The sequence below is a fragment of the Phallusia mammillata genome, chromosome 1 (assembly GCF_965637545.1).
Source record: "Phallusia mammillata chromosome 1, kaPhaMamm4.hap1.1, whole genome shotgun sequence".
In the NCBI taxonomy this organism is placed as follows: Eukaryota; Metazoa; Chordata; class Ascidiacea; order Phlebobranchia; family Ascidiidae; genus Phallusia; species Phallusia mammillata.
The window spans coordinates 3,914,304-3,931,575 of NC_137252.1; the positions used below are offsets into that span (position 1 = coordinate 3,914,304).

General features: G+C 38.5%; 2 protein-coding genes across 3 annotated transcripts; one reads left to right on the forward strand and one right to left on the reverse strand.

Annotated features, from left to right (window-relative positions):
• Positions 1 to 1,178: 1,178 nt before the first annotated feature.
• On the reverse strand, positions 1,179 to 3,027 carry LOC145205280 (uncharacterized). 2 transcript variants are annotated; one of them, XM_080077978.1, is made up of 4 exons: positions 2,931 to 3,027; positions 2,409 to 2,831; positions 1,982 to 2,314; positions 1,179 to 1,868 (listed from the first exon to the last, which is right to left on the reverse strand). In XM_080077978.1, the coding sequence occupies exons 1-4, from the start codon at positions 2,955 to 2,957 to the stop codon at positions 1,341 to 1,343; spliced, it is 1,311 nt and encodes a 436-aa protein (XP_079934104.1). In that variant the 5' UTR covers positions 2,958 to 3,027; the 3' UTR covers positions 1,179 to 1,340. The 2 variants fall into 2 exon arrangements, with proteins under 2 accessions (XP_079934104.1, XP_079934097.1); XM_080077971.1 differs by having other exon boundaries at positions 2,409 to 3,027.
• A 3,408-nt stretch (positions 3,028 to 6,435) lies between these two features.
• LOC145205296 (uncharacterized) lies at positions 6,436 to 16,799 on the forward strand. Its single transcript, XM_080077987.1, has 6 exons — positions 6,436 to 6,775; positions 7,738 to 7,896; positions 8,512 to 8,876; positions 12,328 to 12,522; positions 13,704 to 13,907; positions 14,585 to 16,799. Exons 1-6 carry the CDS (start codon positions 6,504 to 6,506, stop codon positions 14,755 to 14,757), a joined length of 1,368 nt encoding a protein of 455 aa, XP_079934113.1. The 5' UTR covers positions 6,436 to 6,503; the 3' UTR covers positions 14,758 to 16,799.
• Positions 16,800 to 17,272: the final 473 nt, after the last annotated feature.

Here is a 17,272-nt window from a genome sequence, read left to right on the forward strand (position 1 = left end):
TTTTGTAAGCAAGTGTGTCCCCGTGTCGCCCGAGATCCCCGAGCATCAATCCTGACCAAAGCGCAATTTTCGGAAGATTGTATTTAATAAATTTTTCCAAAAGTTCTGGACAAAAAAAATCGTTAGTTTGAACCTTACCGTCTGACTGTACGTTGCCTTTAGCCCGTGTGATTACTTTTTGTAAGTTATCAAACAATGCGTCGGAAGTTACAGTCAAAGTATCGCCAAACGGGACATCGTCGCTTGCGTCCGAAACGGTTTTCTCTTCCGAAAAGTTAGCCTCACTATCGCGGCTAACTTTCTGCTGCAAAATCTTCCAGCTGCCCTCTGCGTCAAGCGCGTCTCTCGTTGTAAACAAAATTGTCATATGATAGACAATTTGTTCTATTTCCTCCATGGATTCTGCGCAAGTAAGTAGGCCCATTATATACATAACTTCCTGCCGACGTTTTTTGACTAAACTCGCCAAGTTTTTCATGTTCTTCATGGTGTGGCTGCCACACAAATGCAGAAACGGCTTTGCAAGCACTTCTGCAGTTGCCGTTCCTGTTACAACATAAAAACAACGAGACAAATACGTTTCCAAACTTTCCTCAAAAAACTCAGCCAAAACAGATTGAATCAGAGGAACACTACCGTCGCAAATTAAATGTCTGGGGCGCGTTTTTCCACAAACTTTGTTTGCGTCGCTTTTAAAAGACCCGATAAAATGTTTAATTGATGTTGCGTTGTGAGAATTTGCGACATACGTTCCTACAGCAATCGGTGCTCTACCCTTGTGTGGATGGCGTACGACGATTTCGTATGCGTAAAAAGGTTTTTCTTTTGCAACACCTGTAATTATACTTCCTGTTGCATCAATGTAGGCTGCATCAAACTGGGTTCTGTCGTGAAAAATCCGCAACGTCTCTTCTGACCAAAGCATAACAGAACGTGGCTCGCCTGACCATTTTCTTAACACACCTGGAAGCTTTTCTCCGACACTGTTTTCCCTCTGTCTATCAAACATTTTTTGCAACGCTCCCATTTCGCTTTCATCTAAAACCTGTATCTTTCTGGCTTCTTGGCGTGCCTTCTTTAAAACTGTCTCATTTGGGGCTAAATCTCTGTTGCCTGACTCAAACACATCCTCCGACAGTTTTTTAATGCTTTCAGAATGTTGTTCACGCGCTGCAACATGCCGCAAGGTATTTTTTAATTCAGCGCGACGCGAACCTTTCAAGGGACAAGCAACAACTGTATTCATTCGGTGTTTTATTTCCCCCTTATACGAAACCTGAAATTCCTTGCTGTCTAGCTCTTTTAAATCAATTCGAAATGTTCGCTGACAAGTATCAAACCTACACTTTCCTTGACACGTAAAAACAAGTTTCGAATTGGTTGGTTTGTTCCAACGGTGCTGCTTCCTTTTCTGCTGCCATCTGTTCTGCCCGTTTCTTTTTAGCCGCCATCTTCTCCGCCCGCCTCTTCTTAGTCGCCATCTCTTGAGCCCGCTTTTTCTCAGCTGCCTCCTTCTTAGCCGCCATCCGTTCTGCCCGCTTCTTCTCAGCCACCTCCTTCTCTGCCGCCATCCGTTCTGCCCGCTTCTTCTCAGCTGCTTCCTTTTCTGCTGCCATCTGTTCTGCCCGTTTCTTTTTAGCCGCCATCTTCTCCGCCCGCCTCTTCTTAGTCGCCATCTCTTGAGCAAGCTTCTTCTCAGCTGCCTCCTTCTTAGCCGCCATCCGTTCTGCCCGCTTCTTCTCAGCCACCTCCTTCTCTGCCGCCATCCGTTCTGTCCGCTTCTTCTCAGCCGCCTCCTTTTCTTCTCGCTTTTTCTTAGCCGCCTCTTGAGCCCGCTTCTTCGCTGTTTCAAAATTCGCTTTGGTCGCCTATTAAGAAAAAAATTGTTTTACATTGGTACCACAGAAAAACAAAAACCGAACTCATTAAAATCGAGAAACATTAACAACAGCAAACGGCATGTTTATATGTTTTAATATACCTGATAAAAAGGGAGATTCAGCGTTTCTTTAGCAGCGCTGCCGGACAGAGGCGGAAATTCCTCGGCAAAGTTGAAACGTTTGTCCGGCGTCGCTGCAAGACTGTGATTTGGTACATTTGGGCGAATCCACTCCTCAAGTTGTTTTAAGAAAATATGTAAACCTTCATCGGAAAGATGGATGTGATCGTACCACAGATCACTACAATTGGGAACAATTAAGTTCATAAACTCGACTCCTCTTCGGGCCGAAACCTGTTGAATCGCCGAGTTTATTTCTCCAATGAAGTGACCTTCGCAGTACCAATGAAGTGGCAGTATGCCACAGCAAAACACCTGTCAAAAACAAAATGTGTAACCGACAAATAAACTTTTATACGCATCAAAAACAATTTCAAATCATAACTAAAAATGTTACAAATATATCTACCTTGGCACAAGGATACAGGAATTTGGTCTTCTCAACCAGGCGACCAATATCATCGGTGATACTCCGAATCAGTCCGCCGGGGTTTGTCCTGATTTGACCTAGATTTCGTAGTACGTCGTTGGTTCCAAGGGCCAGCACCACAACATCGACCCTAGGAACGGGAGCCCGATCTTGCAGCTCAACAATTCCATGTCCGATGGTTCCTCCGGGAATGCTAACTGCTGCAAAATCAAAACAAAATTGAGGCGAAGGTTTTACTACACAAGGGCTGACCAGATTCCTTGCGTTGCTGTCCGACACAAACAACACGCTTCTCGGCCTCCGTGGTGCGGGAATGATCCATTCGACCTGCTTTCCGGAGACGCCTTTGCGATAATCAACACGCGACATCTTCGATCCACGAGGTACTTTCATTCCAGAAACCTGAAAACAAATTTCATGATATAATAACTTAATTACACTAAATAAACATTCACTTTGCCAAAGGTTGCTTGTCATTGTTGTGATAGCAAACCTACTTACCAGGGTAAAACCGCTAGACATCTTCATCTTTCTTCAAAGTTTTTTTTCAATTGTTTAAATAAACAAAAATTCGTTTTGCAAACAAAGGCTTGATTGGCAAGAGTTCGTTCCGCAAGACAATAGTTCTCAAAGAGAATAGAACGTCTTTTGTTTGCTCAGCAAATATATACCATTGTCCTTACGATTACGCTCGAGCCATGATTAAGGAACTTTGACCGCCTCGGAGTACGGTGATAAGGAACAATAGTTCCGCGCTCGCCAGGAACCGCATCACGCAGCGAACGAGGAGTCAAGGTGCAAGTAAACAACCTTGACCTAGAAAAACAAGTCCAAAACTGACCTAAAAACAAGTCTGTACAAGTCATAAGGCATGCAAATTTTAAAAAATGGATATTTATTGGTTTTGGGATGTCGGTTATGAATTTTGGATAGTGTTTTCGTGCTGACTCCCTTTTGCTAGAAGCTCGAGTGATGGCTCATTTCAAAGGTATGAATGTAGAGAACAACATTTGTAAATTTCATGGAGTTGCGATAAAGTTTAGGGCCAGCGCACATTGAATATTGTTTGGGTGGAATTTTATCGGTTTTGGGATGTCGGTTATGAATTTTCGATAGTGTTTTCGTGCTGACTCCCTTTTGCTAGAAGCTCGAGTGATGGCTCATTTTAAAGGTATGAATGTAGAGAACAACATTTGTAAATTTCATGGAGTTGCGATAAAGTTTAGGGCCAGCGCACATCGCATACTTTTTGGGTTAATTTCGGACATTATTTATGAATTATCAATCGCAAATTTGGTACAGTTAACTTGTTGCTAGAAGCTCGAGTGATGGCTCATTTTAAAGGTATGAATGTAGAGAACAACATTTGTACATTTCATGGAGTTGCGATAAAGTTTAGGGCCAGCGCACATTGAATATTGTTTGGGTGGAATTTTATCGGTTTTGGGATGTCGGTTATGAATTTTCGATAGTGTTTTCGTGCTGACTCCCTTTTGCTAGAAGTTCGAGTGATGGCTCATTTTAAAGGTATGAATGTAGAGAACAACATTTGTACATTTCATGGAGTTGCGATAAAGTTTAGGGCCAGCGCACATCGCATACTTTTTGGGTTGATTTCGGACATTATTTATGAATTATCAATCGCAAATTTGGTACAGTTAACTTGTTGCTATAAGCTCGAGTGATGGCTCATTTTAAAGGTATGAATGTAGAGAACAACATTTATAAATTTCATGAAGTAGCGATGAGATTTAGGGCCAGCGCACATTGAATATTGTTTGGGTGGAATTTTATCGGTTTTGGGATGTCGGTTATGAATTTTCGATAGTGTTTTCGTGCTGACTCCCTTTTGCTAGAAGCTCGAGTGATGGCTCATTTTAAAGGTATGAATGTAGAGAACAACATTTGTAAATTTCATGGAGTTGCGATAAAGTTTAGGGCCAGCGCACATCGCATACTTTTTGGGTTAATTTCGGACATTATTAATGAATTATCAATCGCAAATTTGGTACAGTTAACTTGTTGCTAGAAGCTCGAGTGATGGCTCATTTTAAAGGTATGAATGTAGAGAACAACATTTGTAAATTTCAATGAACTGCGTTAAATTTTAGGGCCAGCGCACATCGGATATTGTTGGGGGTGAATATGGCATATTATTATTAATAATTCGACTTGACTCCCCGTTGCTAGATCATTGTGTTTGGGCTTATTTTGAAGCATATGCTTAGGAGAAGACTTTGCAAGACATTTTATGAAGTACCCCTGGCGTTATGACGTTCATATCGCTGAATATTAATTTCAACATACGCGTATTAATAACTGGAAAATATTTTTTTTCGAAAGTTTGTGCGCTGAAACGCTCTAAAAGCGTAGAATATTGTGTCAAAATTTCAATACAGTATCTTTTTTAGTTTCAGCGTAAAGCGATTGGGCGCTGGCTTCTCTCTGGTATACAGTGGTGGGATTCAGCCGGTTTGCACTGGTTCTATAGAACCGTCTCACAAAATTTTATGAGATCAGCGAACCGGTTGGAATTACTGGTTACTGTCAATGGATTTTTTGTAAAAGAACCGGCTGAAAAATATGACTTTTATGATGGCTGACAAAAAATTTGAATCCCACCACTGAGTATATACATATAAATGTTATATATATTGTTTTTGTTTTGTTTATCAACAAATTAATTTTCAAGTTGTACTGTGATGACTTGTCATATCCATGTCAAAACTTGATTCGGATAATAAACAACATAAATGAGACTTCATTCTGTCATTCTGGTCCAGTCTGCAGAGTGTGGCAGCTGCACGCGCGATTTTTTTTTGAAACAAATTTTTTGCACGCCGAGTTTTGGGGTTTGCACGGGAAAATTTTGCACCAAAGGCATTTAATTGGGCTGTCTTGACCTCTTTTACTTGCTTTGCGCCTGCTGAAATTGGTCTTGTACGCGAACTTATGGGTCGTGCACGCGCGCACGCAGGACATATAGGTCCTGCACGCACGAGATCTCGTCGGGAACTGCCATGTTCTGCAGACTGGATTCTGGTTGAATTACCCAACATGGTTGTAAAATAAGACGCACCTTTTAATGTGAATGGAGTTGATTGGAAGGACACATAGGGATATAGTTACATACAGTGCTACAATGGTCATTATATAGTACAAAGGGTTTTGCTTATTAAACTCTGAATGACTGTTAACAGCATTTTTAAGTCTTGAAACATCAAGAAGCAGACAAGGCAATATATTTGAGTCAAATACCTGTTGTTCGATTTTTGTTTTTAGAAACGATACATTAAATATACTGTTTCCTAATAAATGATGAGTTTAGTCAAAGGAAAATAATCTTGTGATCAGATTAAATCAGGGGTGGGCAAGCTGCGGCCCTTGATTAAAGGTGTGCGGCCCACAGAGACACTTGGATTTAAAATGTACTGGCAAACGGGTCCAATTATTATATATTTTTGAGCAGATTAGTGCGCCTGGTGCTATTTTTCTGCGACCTGACAATATGCTTCAAGAATCTAATGCAAATTTTACTTGCAGTAAGGCATTTTTGGTATGCAACGAAGTAAAATCACCTTGTGTCATAAAAAGGTGCGGCCTGCGATTTAATTATTGCAATTGTATTTGGCCCCACAGTGACAAAGGTTGCCCACCCCTGGATTGAATCATTACAAATTTGTAACATCTTATGTTGCCATTTATGTTGGGGCGTGACTCTGTAAGTTTTGAATTATGGTTAAGAGGGTAATATGAGTTGACAAAAACCATTGCCTTACTATGTTATTCTATGTATATGCTGTTTACAAATGTGTATGTTTTGTGGCCCATTTGTAGGCCTGTCACTAAAGGCATCCTTGTAGATCTTTTGAGTCCCTTTGACTATGGATACATCAGCTAACACCTTATGCATTGTTGTATGACTGGAAAATGCATCCCTGTATTATAACAAACTATATAAAATAAAAACTTTGTTGCAAAATACATTATATGTGTGAATAAATTAATATAGGAGTTTGTTATTTGCTTGCAGAAATAAATATTTCCTTCAAACCATGAACCAAAAGTAGCATTATGCAAATGTTGCTGCCATATTTTGCTCTGTTATGTTGTGCTCTGTCACTCAGCACCGGATTGCCTCCTAGTGGCTCAAGGAAGAACAATAGTTCTAATTCATCATGCAACATGCTACAAACAAGAAAGTTCCGGTTGGACCATGTCTGTATTTCAAGGTCAAGAGCAGCTCAGACTGCTTTACATGAGCTGACTGCATCCAGTTTGGAAGAATGTGAACAAACTTGCTGTCAGTCGGTTGAGGGGCCGTGTGATCTTGCATACTGGAACAGGTTGGTGATTGTGACATAGTTAAGTTATTTTCCTTTTACATTTTATAATAGCGGTACTTACCTAGCATAACTCAAGTGGATAACAAATAATGACCTATTATGCCACTTTTTGATGGTTTTTCTTACAATATCAGGCTCTCTAATTGTCTTTTTGGCATGAACGCGCTGGTTCTGCCCGGTGTATTATACATAAACCCAGTATAGCTCTGTTCATAGTGTTGTTTGTAACTTTAAAGGCAGGAAAACAACAATATAAGTAATGTTGTTGTGTCTTTGTTGCCTAACCAAAGGGCATTGTGTTACAGTGTTTATTTAAAGATTGGGCATGAATGCTAGTATTATTAGTACACAATGGCTTTTGTATATCATAGCTATTTCCTTTGTTTCATTGTTAAGGCGATTGTTGTTTCAGCCCTGGTTTTTTAGACAAGTAACAGCAACATGTGATATGTGACATTTATGTGGAATGGTCATTTATTAATATTAAATGTTTGATTCTTGTATCTATCGCTGTATTAGTGACTTCATCTATCATTATCGTAAGGTTAAGTTTCCCTAAAGCAGTTTAACACGTTGACTGCCAAGGGATATTCTTATGTTGTGCTCAAATTTGCCAAACATGTTTTAGTGGCATTCTGAAATCAGGTCAAAATCAGGTCAAAATATTTTGTGTGCCATAAAAAATGTAGGGTGTCTCGGTGTTGCCACAATGCATCCACGACGTTTGTTTGAGACGCCAGGTCGTTTTAAGCGCGTTACAATCAAATAAGTCTACTACGAGTATACTTGTATCTGGCAAGCCTGGCTAGATTGACAACTACGAGATAACTCGTAGTTGGCAGTCAACATGTTAAAATGTGTTTTTTTTTACTTTTTCACGACTGCATGTGCGGTGTGTTAAGTGCAAGTTTTAAACCCTGCTTGAATCTATAACCTTGTTAACAAACTTTTCATTTTTGTAGTTTGCAAAAATGCATCGTCATGAACTATTATGTGTTGAGCCTTTGTCCTCTCCTGTCCCCAACCGATCAACGTACCTCTCCCGATTCGTCAATATTATTCAGTGTTTCTCAAAGAGTCACTCCTTTGCTGAAAGAGCATTTGTTGAGGAAAGGTTACAGGTATGCTTGTGGTTTACCTTTTAGTAAAACCTATCTCAGACAATAGGTCCAGTTTGGGGTCCCAAAAATAATAAAATATTGTCACTACTGCTTTGTTAAGCAAACCAGCAAATTGTTTGCAGCATAATTATTCTCATCAAATTTTTGATTCTGTTTTCCAAATTAAAAAACTTTGCATATAAAGTCAAATCATAAACAGTAGAGATGTACCGAATATGCAGTTTGCAGGATTTATACATCACTAATAAACAGTCCTTTGTCTTGTTTTTGCCTAGCATACTATATATACTTGTATATGGGTGTGCCCTAACTGCTGATCTGTATGAACACTTCAGGACTAATTCCAGCAATAGATATGCACTTATCTAAGCTCTAATGTTTTTAGCAGTGTTTTTTTTAAGGTGTTTTGGGTTCTCCAGCGGTTTCCCAAAATTTGCCAGTAGCCTAATAAATAATTCGTTTAAGCAAATATGGCTATTTTTTGGTATTTAAATGAAACACTTGCGGTCTCTTAAAACTACTTAGCGGTCACCCAAACCAAACCTTAAAAAAAACACTGTTTTTTAGTAATTCTTTTGTTTTAAAGTGTATTCATATGTTATCTTTTCTGCACAGGGATGGGGTCAGAACTCGTTTAGGTTGCGGTGCCGATGAGTTTGTTTGCGACAATTGGGACTGCATTTCTTCAAAGCATGTTTGCGACGGCAAAGCACACTGTTCCGACAACTCAGATGAGTCAACCTGCTCCAAATGTCTGGGTAGTAACTCGCAATATGTGGACGTCGGCTCGCAGTACATTCCTTTCAATGACGGGGACAAATGTAAAGTATGCATCTGTGGCAATGACTCCCAACCCGTGTATTGCTATTCTGCCACTTGTTATCCCAACTTGGCTACCAACTGCTATGGACCGGATCGGGATATCTGCTGCCAGTGTCTTTCATCAGGAGATTACCATGAGGTTGCAACTGAAGCACCAGGTATGAATAAGTATGATAAGTTTGCAATTTTGGGTTTTGAGCATTTGCATTTTGCTTGTGTAAAACCACACTTTTTGTTTTTTGTTTGTAAGGTTTTAAATTTTTACTCAACAAAAGAGCCTGTCAAGTTTATAGAGCTCTTCTGCCAATTTTATAAACTTGATATTATGCCTGCCAGCAATCGCTTATATATATAAAAGACTTGTCATGTTAAAACAAGAATTTTGTCACAATAAAACAATAAATAGACCTAGTATGTTGTAGCAAGTTGACTAGTGCAGTTTTGCAAATGGGCAACATGTTGTTTTAAAATGGACTTTGAATATCTTAAACATGTTAATAATTTGATAACGTGCATTAATTCAACAAAACATTAAATATGATGATTCAATAGAAATTTTTATTTTTATATGTTGCTTGAATAGCCAGTTAGTTATTTTCACATTAGTCCCGAAAACATTTTAACTACTACTCAGCCTCTAACTAAAGTTTTAGTTGCTATCAATAAAAATATGTTTCAAACATGCAACCACGAAGTTTTTTTTATAAAATGCTGTTTTAAATTTCTGACATAGCATGTTTCTGTGTAAAAACCTACAAACGAAACAATTAAACCTCTTAGCATTGAGCAGGGTTCAACCTTTCTGCCCCGCATTTTGTTTGGTTCATCAATAATAGATTACATCCCACTTACAGTAGTCTTTCTAATGGACTGGACTCATATAAAAAGACTGAATAACATGTAGAATTATGCTTATAATACCAAGGCCTTTCATGCAAAGCTAAATTCTTGACCAGAAATTTATTTGTTTCATTTGCAATAAGACTGTTGCTTGACAAATCCTTTTACCAAATGGTAGTGTTGTAAATTGCCCCTAAAGCAAATTTGAACGCACAATAAATAGAAAAGTGAAGCATTTGAAACTGTGACATACTTTAAATCAGGGGTGTGCAACATTTTTCGTCGGTGGGCCGTATAACCAATTTCGGACCTCAAGCGAGGGCCACATAACTTCTTTTCATGTGCGCAAAATATGCGAAATTCTTCCAAAAGCATCAATAAAATAGTTTCTATTTTCTACAACATACAGAGTATCAGTGCAACACTGACTTTTGCAACAAAATAATTGTTCACTAGACAAAGGGAATTGTTATGTCACATTCGGTGAAGTAGGCTACTTGCTGTAACTGCTGTATGATCCACCTGTTGAAAAACGCTGATTTAGCTTATATTTGTTACGTATAGTGTAGCAACTTAGGAGATTTACTAAAAACTAGTGGAAAAATTTGATAAAATCTCAGAAGAATTGCATTTTCTATCTTAATCAGTGTGTTGGTGGGGGCTGCACTAAACACCTTGGCGGGCCGGACTGTTGCACGCCCCTGCTTTAAGGTATAATAATATAAATTATATAGATGGCTGAGTTTCGTTCAGTTTGAAAAAAAGTAAACAAATGACTGCTTTTGTTTTGTAAGGTTGGCATATACAGTAAACCGTGGTTAATCCGGACCCGTTTGGACCACAATATTTGTCCAAAGTTAACTGATGTATATTGGTTAAAGCTTTACCACATTACAAATCATTTGTACCTCAAGTTTTGTCCAAATTAGGCAAAGAACTGGATTAACTGAATCTGGTGTAACCAAGGTTTACAGCATATCTCAAATAACACTATTTAATACGATGCATGTACAACTTTTTGTGGTGTCAGTGATATAATCGTTAAACTGTGTAAAAGGAATTTTTAGGTAGTTTCAGTTTGCTAAATAGTATTTTAAGAATCTATTTTCAGTAAATGTGTTGTTTTTTGGAAAAAAATAAATATAATGACTTCACCCAATTTGGCTCCAAGTTGAAATTAAAAGTGTGGGCACAAGTAGGTGTTTTAAGAGGCCTGCAAGTGGCTTTATTAGGCAGCAAACGCCAAGCGATATAACCGCGGTTCGGCTAGTCAATTAAAAAAGTCAAAGCAGTTCACACATTTGTGACTAAAGCAATTAGTTGGAGTTGGCGTACAGAGCAATTTTATTGGCCATTAATAAAAATTGCAAGGTCGACGCTTAAGCTTTTATTGTCCATCAACCGATTGTCCTTTGTGGATCAATGACCACCAACCGACTATTACTTAAAATATTACAACCTATTGTTTCGGTCGATTTTTCCGGACGTTACCTTAATGTTTACGATTGTTTAGTTCAGCAATCGATATATGGAGCACCTTGTTAGTTATTGAACGACTATTTTCTTACTAAAGACAACTCTCTACTTTACACCCGTTTTGGTCGATATATAATTAGGCCGCCTTGAGCAGTAAAAACTAATTCTAATTTTATGTCAAACCCTTATTGTGCATAAAGCCACATTGTTTGTTATTATTGTTTCACATTGTCAGCTGACTTAGTGTTTTATTACGGAATAATACGATGACGTTTCTGCCACGTATGTAATATTTTCGCGCCTTTAATTTGTTTGTGGTGATTATAAACAAGTTTTTGTTGACAGTAGGGTTGGTCCGAACCGTTCCGGTGTTCGGTTTAAGTCTTTCAGCCCACAGTGAATGCAAAACTATTGAGCCTGTCTCGGCTGGTTACGTTTTTTCCAGGAATTTCGCAAAAGCTTCCTTATAGGTATTTACAAAACTGCGATACTCGGGATTGATCGCTTTTTCAAGCTCCCCTTACGATTCGTGCAAGAGGGTTTCCGTGGAAATTCAACATTTCTCTAGTTGTGACTGAATGTAATACTATTGTCTTAGTGGATTTCTGTCTTCAATTTGTAAAATTTTCCACGTATTAATTCACACTTAAAAAAACGCTATTTAAAATATTTCACTTTCAACTTTGCTTTTAAAAGAACGAGCTTTTGAGTGACAAGGTTTGTGGGGTCAACAGACAAAACCTTGACCTAGATTTTTTCGGACACAAGCATATCGATTTTTGAAGTCTATTTTTATAATTTTAGAACAAAACGTCGACACAAATTGCTATAAGATTTCGCCGGAACGCCAGTTGTTCTACCAATTTAAGATTGATTCTTTACCTAATAAATTTATTCTGAGAATCATTTCTTGTTCTATTACCATCCTTTCAACGATTTCCACCTTTCACTATATATTTCACAAGTTAAGGAAATGTTTATTTCCGTGTTAAAATCTGTTGGCAAACTTATAAAGAACGAATATGTTTCGTTAAAGATGCTTTTTAAGGGAAATATATTTGTCTATCCCGTCATAAGATTGCCGACAGATTTAAACCTGAAAATAAACATTTCCTAAATAAAGAAAATAAACATTTCCCAAATAAAAAATAAACACATACTGTTGTGATATAGGCCAATTGTCCAGCGGAATTGTTCAACCCAGCCAAAACTTATGTACATTTCGACCATAGTTTTCCGTATCAGAAGAATTTTTCACTTATCACTAACTTTTTTTACGTTTTTTTGTCACAGACGCTCCTTTCGCGAACCTCTCAGACACACAGAGGTTGATCGTGAGTTGCATGTCGGTGTTGGTCGTCATCACTCTTCTGCTCTTCCTCTCACGCAACATCCTCCACAGAGGCAGAAGAGCGATCTACCACAATCACGGTTTTCTTCCCAGAGGACATCGTCCACCAGGTGGCAGAATAAGCCACTCCTCTGCAGGTACGGATTAAATGACTGTGAAGGTCGGGATTGGGCATTTTCGCAAAGTCTAGGTTACTATTATTGTATTGTTGTAAACGGGCCTGTAATTGGGGCCCGAACTCGAAAGTACTAGCTCGTAACCCGGCCCGAATCCGAATCGTGTTCGAGAAGCCCGTTTAGGCCCGAAAGTTTGATTTGACAGGTTTATACATTGAAGTTTCAGGAAAGACTAAGACAACAAACACAACAGACAATAATATACAATTGGTCTTAAACAAGGCATTTTAGGACTGTTTGACATTAGGTCAGGTCTAGCAACTGGCTACTTAGCTAGTTAAAATTTATTTGAAACAATACTGACACAAAGTGTAAAGTCAGACCCGAATCAATCCCGTTTTTTGAAGAAACCTAAGCCTGAACCCGGTCCGAAAAGTCCGGCTGTACTTACTCTGATTGGCGCAGTGTTGTATGCTTGCACGAAAGCCTGAAAGTGCAATCTTGAAACTTGACCAAGTCAGTTTTTTTAAACAAAGCCTTACTAAGGCAAGTGGGTGCATTTCTGGCACAAATAGTCCCAAGTGTGAAGCCAAGCCCGAATCAAGCCCGTTTTATTTTTGCTCCAGCCCTATTCCCTAAAGCCCTATCGACTTACAACTCCGAATGGCGGCCTTTCTAATGAATTGAAACCCCATCTATGACAAAATTGCTCACAGCCTATGTTCAAAAGCAGTGTTAGGTTTGAAACGTCTCAATCCGCTTTTTATTTCAAACATTTGCCTTTCCATTAAACTCTAGCTGTAAATCTTCAGTTTGTACATGCAATCACAAAACAACACACCAGGTCGTATTTACTCTCACTAAAAATATGTAGCTTAAAAAGCAGACATTTTAACATAACACGTACCTGCATCTCATGAAACACTTTCAAGAAAAAAAAAAACACTTCCATAAAGATGAAGGGTTTATATGCCGTGTTCTACAGCTTGATTGACAACCTGCACTGATGATGATTGTTGAAACGTGTACTTTATGTGTTCTATATACACAAGTTTTGTGACAGTTATGTTTATGATTAAATGAATGACTTGATGTTTAAATCGTTTGAATCAATAAGCATAAGGTTCGTTGTAATCTTCATCCACCAAGCAATGAGCTGAGAGATTCTAGATAAAACTAAAACACTTGCTTCTTTTTACAAGGTCGTTACTGGAGAGATAGCGATTCAGTTTCATTCTACGATCCGGACGCGCCTCCGACACGCCCCCCTTTCTCCGATCTGCCTCCGTCATACAACCAGCTGAAACCACTCGGTTATGACGTAACAACGAACAGTGAGGAAGCTCTTGGCCCTCCGCCCTCCTATATATCGGAGACAGAAAGCAGATGTAGCGTCCAACCAGAAGGTATAAGACAGAGAGAATGTGAAGTAAAACTCAAAAGAACTGATAGTGTTTAAATAGACCTATATCAGACCCTCTAGCTAGCAGCTTGGTCGTCGACGATCACTGTTTCATATTTTTTAGTTTTATCTTGTGGTTTTATAGGAACAAAAGACGGCAGTTAGGTGATATATTTTATATTCAATGTAAATTCATTAACTGGTTTAGTTACTCGGGAAATAATGCTTACTCGATTGAAATACGGTATAACGTGAATATTACTGATAATGGGTTGTCTTACTAGCTTTGTGCGGTGAACTGTGACATTGTTAAAAACATTGTCAGCAATCGAGTAGAAAGCATTCATTTTTTAATTCATACAAATCTCAAACATTTTTTTCGCGTGCATGATTTAGTTAACAAATGTTAGTTTTAGAAGCACAAACAACTATAACAACGATGTTCGTGTTGTTATTTACCGTGTTAAGAAATGGAAACACAATCCTCACGCTTAAAACGGTTTAAAACGTTTCACCCAATATTGATATTTACACCGCTGTACATTACTGCACAATGCGTAATGGGAAACCACATCAGACATAATACACGGTTGCCAATGCAGTACTGTGCGGTTAAAAATGTTTGCAAGGTAATTAGCCACTGAAATCAACCAAAAACGAACTTCAGTAATACTTTTACAGAGCCGACTGCCGCCAGAAACCGAGAAACACCAATCGCTGTAGCGATTCCAGTTGTTCCCACGGACCCGGAAGTGCCCCCGGAAGTTCAGCAGCCCGACAGTGCCCCCATCAGTCCTCTAAGCACGACGTCAGAAAGCCCTTTGTTGACCAACGATGACGTCACGAAGCCTTAGATGCACACCGCTTCGCGAGAAAGCGTTGTTAAAAACTTTTTGTTCCCTTTCTAGTTTCTATTTTTGTTTTGTTTCGACCATTCGCTTTGGCTCCGTGTAGGAGCTTTCCGTAAAACTGTCAGTTTTTTTTTATTGAGGCTTGAACATCTGTATGTGTTGGTCTACACCAGGGATCGGCAACCCCAAGGTTGGCACGCTAGATGATTTTTCATGGCACGCCCACCGATTTGCGCGTTTATATTGAATAACAATTTAACCTGTTACACTGCTTGTTTATAGTTTTTATCATGCTATGGTCTTAAAAACAGCTTGACATGCACAAAACACTCTGCTTTCTCTTTATTATTGATATCTGCTGGCACGAACCACTACTATTGAGAAAAACGTTGGCACGTGAGGTCATTAACACATGAAAATAACATGTTAATTGGCACGCGTCGCCTAAAAGGTTGCCGACCCCTGGTCTACACAATAGCGACCTAAACTGAATAAGTTAGGCAAAGAAACTGCCCGAAACCTGTATCTAGTGAATACATCAATAGATAGCAGCCATTGTTGCACCGTGGTTTAGTATTAACTAGAAAACTTTCACCATTTTCCTCTACAGCCAATACAATACAGGTTTGGTGCTGGATTATTCAAAATTGCCAATTATATGATGAAACGAATGCTCATAATTTACCGCTTTCAGCTTTCGAGCCATTTACGCCGCAATTTAGATTTTCAGTCTCAATAAAAAATTGTGATTTCATGGCCATTTTCGAAGTTCAAATCTTCGATTGAATCTCATATCTCATTGTGCTTAGTGTGTTTTTATCTTTGGGTCGCTTGTTGAAAAATAACGACGTGTTCTGAAACTTTAATTTGACTAAAACATTCTTGGTCTGCATTTTTGTTTGTGGGAGCCTATAAAACTTGTTGTTTATGGATAACACCCTTTTTCAAAATTCTGGGCAGTGAATTTTTTCGTGTGGGTTTATCTTCAGGGGTGTTAAAAAAACCCTGTTCCCCTTGGGCACGCTTTATGACAATCCGAGCCTTCGCAACACTATTTGTTGTGGCATCCTATTGTTGCTCACAACTCCATTGTAACCAGAGGTGGGATCTATAGAACCGTCTCACGAAAAATGAGATCGGTGAACCGTCTAGCATTACTGGTTACTGTCAATGGACTTTTTATAACAGAACCGGCTGAAAAATATGACTTTTATTATAACAGAACCGGCTGACAAAATATTTAAATCCCACCACTGATTGTTACTTTTTTAAAAACAACAACTTCTTTGTGCAAACCAAGATTTCACCTCACCGTTATTTTCTTTGTTACACTTTGAGCAAACGTTTTGAACCAAAACTGTTACACGATTAAGTAGAAGGAAAAATTATACTTGTATGTTTGGCACCTTTATGCGTTGGTGGGTTTTGATTGGCTATCGTCGTCACGTGGCTGTTCTTCTAGTTTTGACTTTAGATTTTTACATTCCTATATGCGTGTTATTTTCATGCAACGCTTTTATGTTAAAGATGTACAATTATCAAGTTTTTGAGGCATGTTATACATTTTGCTGTTTTTTCTTCTAAACAAAAAAATGCACAAACGAACAACCCAGTGCAAAACTGACAAACTATGCTGCGAAAATAAAATTTCGGGGCAAATCAAATGGTTCTTCTTTCGTATATTGTTGTCTCAAAATGAAAATATGTTTAACGGCTTGTACTGCTGGTTACACATTCTTGTATTTTAACCAATATTATTCAACTTGTCTTCATTTAAATCTCAACAGGTATATGACACGTTGTTTTGTTGTTTTATTTCAACTATGACCTTTCTTTCTTGTTTTTTTTTGCTTTTCGCATTTATATCGCATCGCTAGCCACTAACAGAAGTTGAAAGTAATACTGGAAAATAGAGATAACGGGATTTTAAAGCACATTGTCAGATCTCGTACAGAGAAATGATTTCGTTCACTTTTTCAGATTTTTGCTGACACCAACTCTTGTTGGTGTTTAACATTCGCGAATAAATCAACTTGCTTCAAGAAGTCACTGTCTATATTGGAGGTCATGTTCAATGTTATATTAACTTGTGAACATAATACACTTACTTAAAACTAATTTCATAAAAAACATAACTTCTAAAGTTGACAAACTGAACTGTTGATGATAACTGCGATTGTTGAAACCGTCTGCACTAAGATGTTTCCATATTAACAAGTTCTCTGGTAGTTGTGTTTTAATAAATGTTAACTTTTGTTTTTTGGATATTTTCGTTAACTCAGCGGTTCTTAACCTTTTTTAGCCCACCCCCCCCTAAGGTGTTTGTCGGGCACTTTACGCCCCCCTTCCCCCTAAAACAGGCAAAAAACGACAGTGCACATGCAGCAATGGAACTAGCAGAAGTTTCCGTTGCCTATGTTGTAAACCAGGGATCACCTAATTACGGCCCGGGGGCGTTAAAGATTGTGAAAACATTCGTAATACATTTTACCTGGTCTAACAGGATTACAAGGCATAA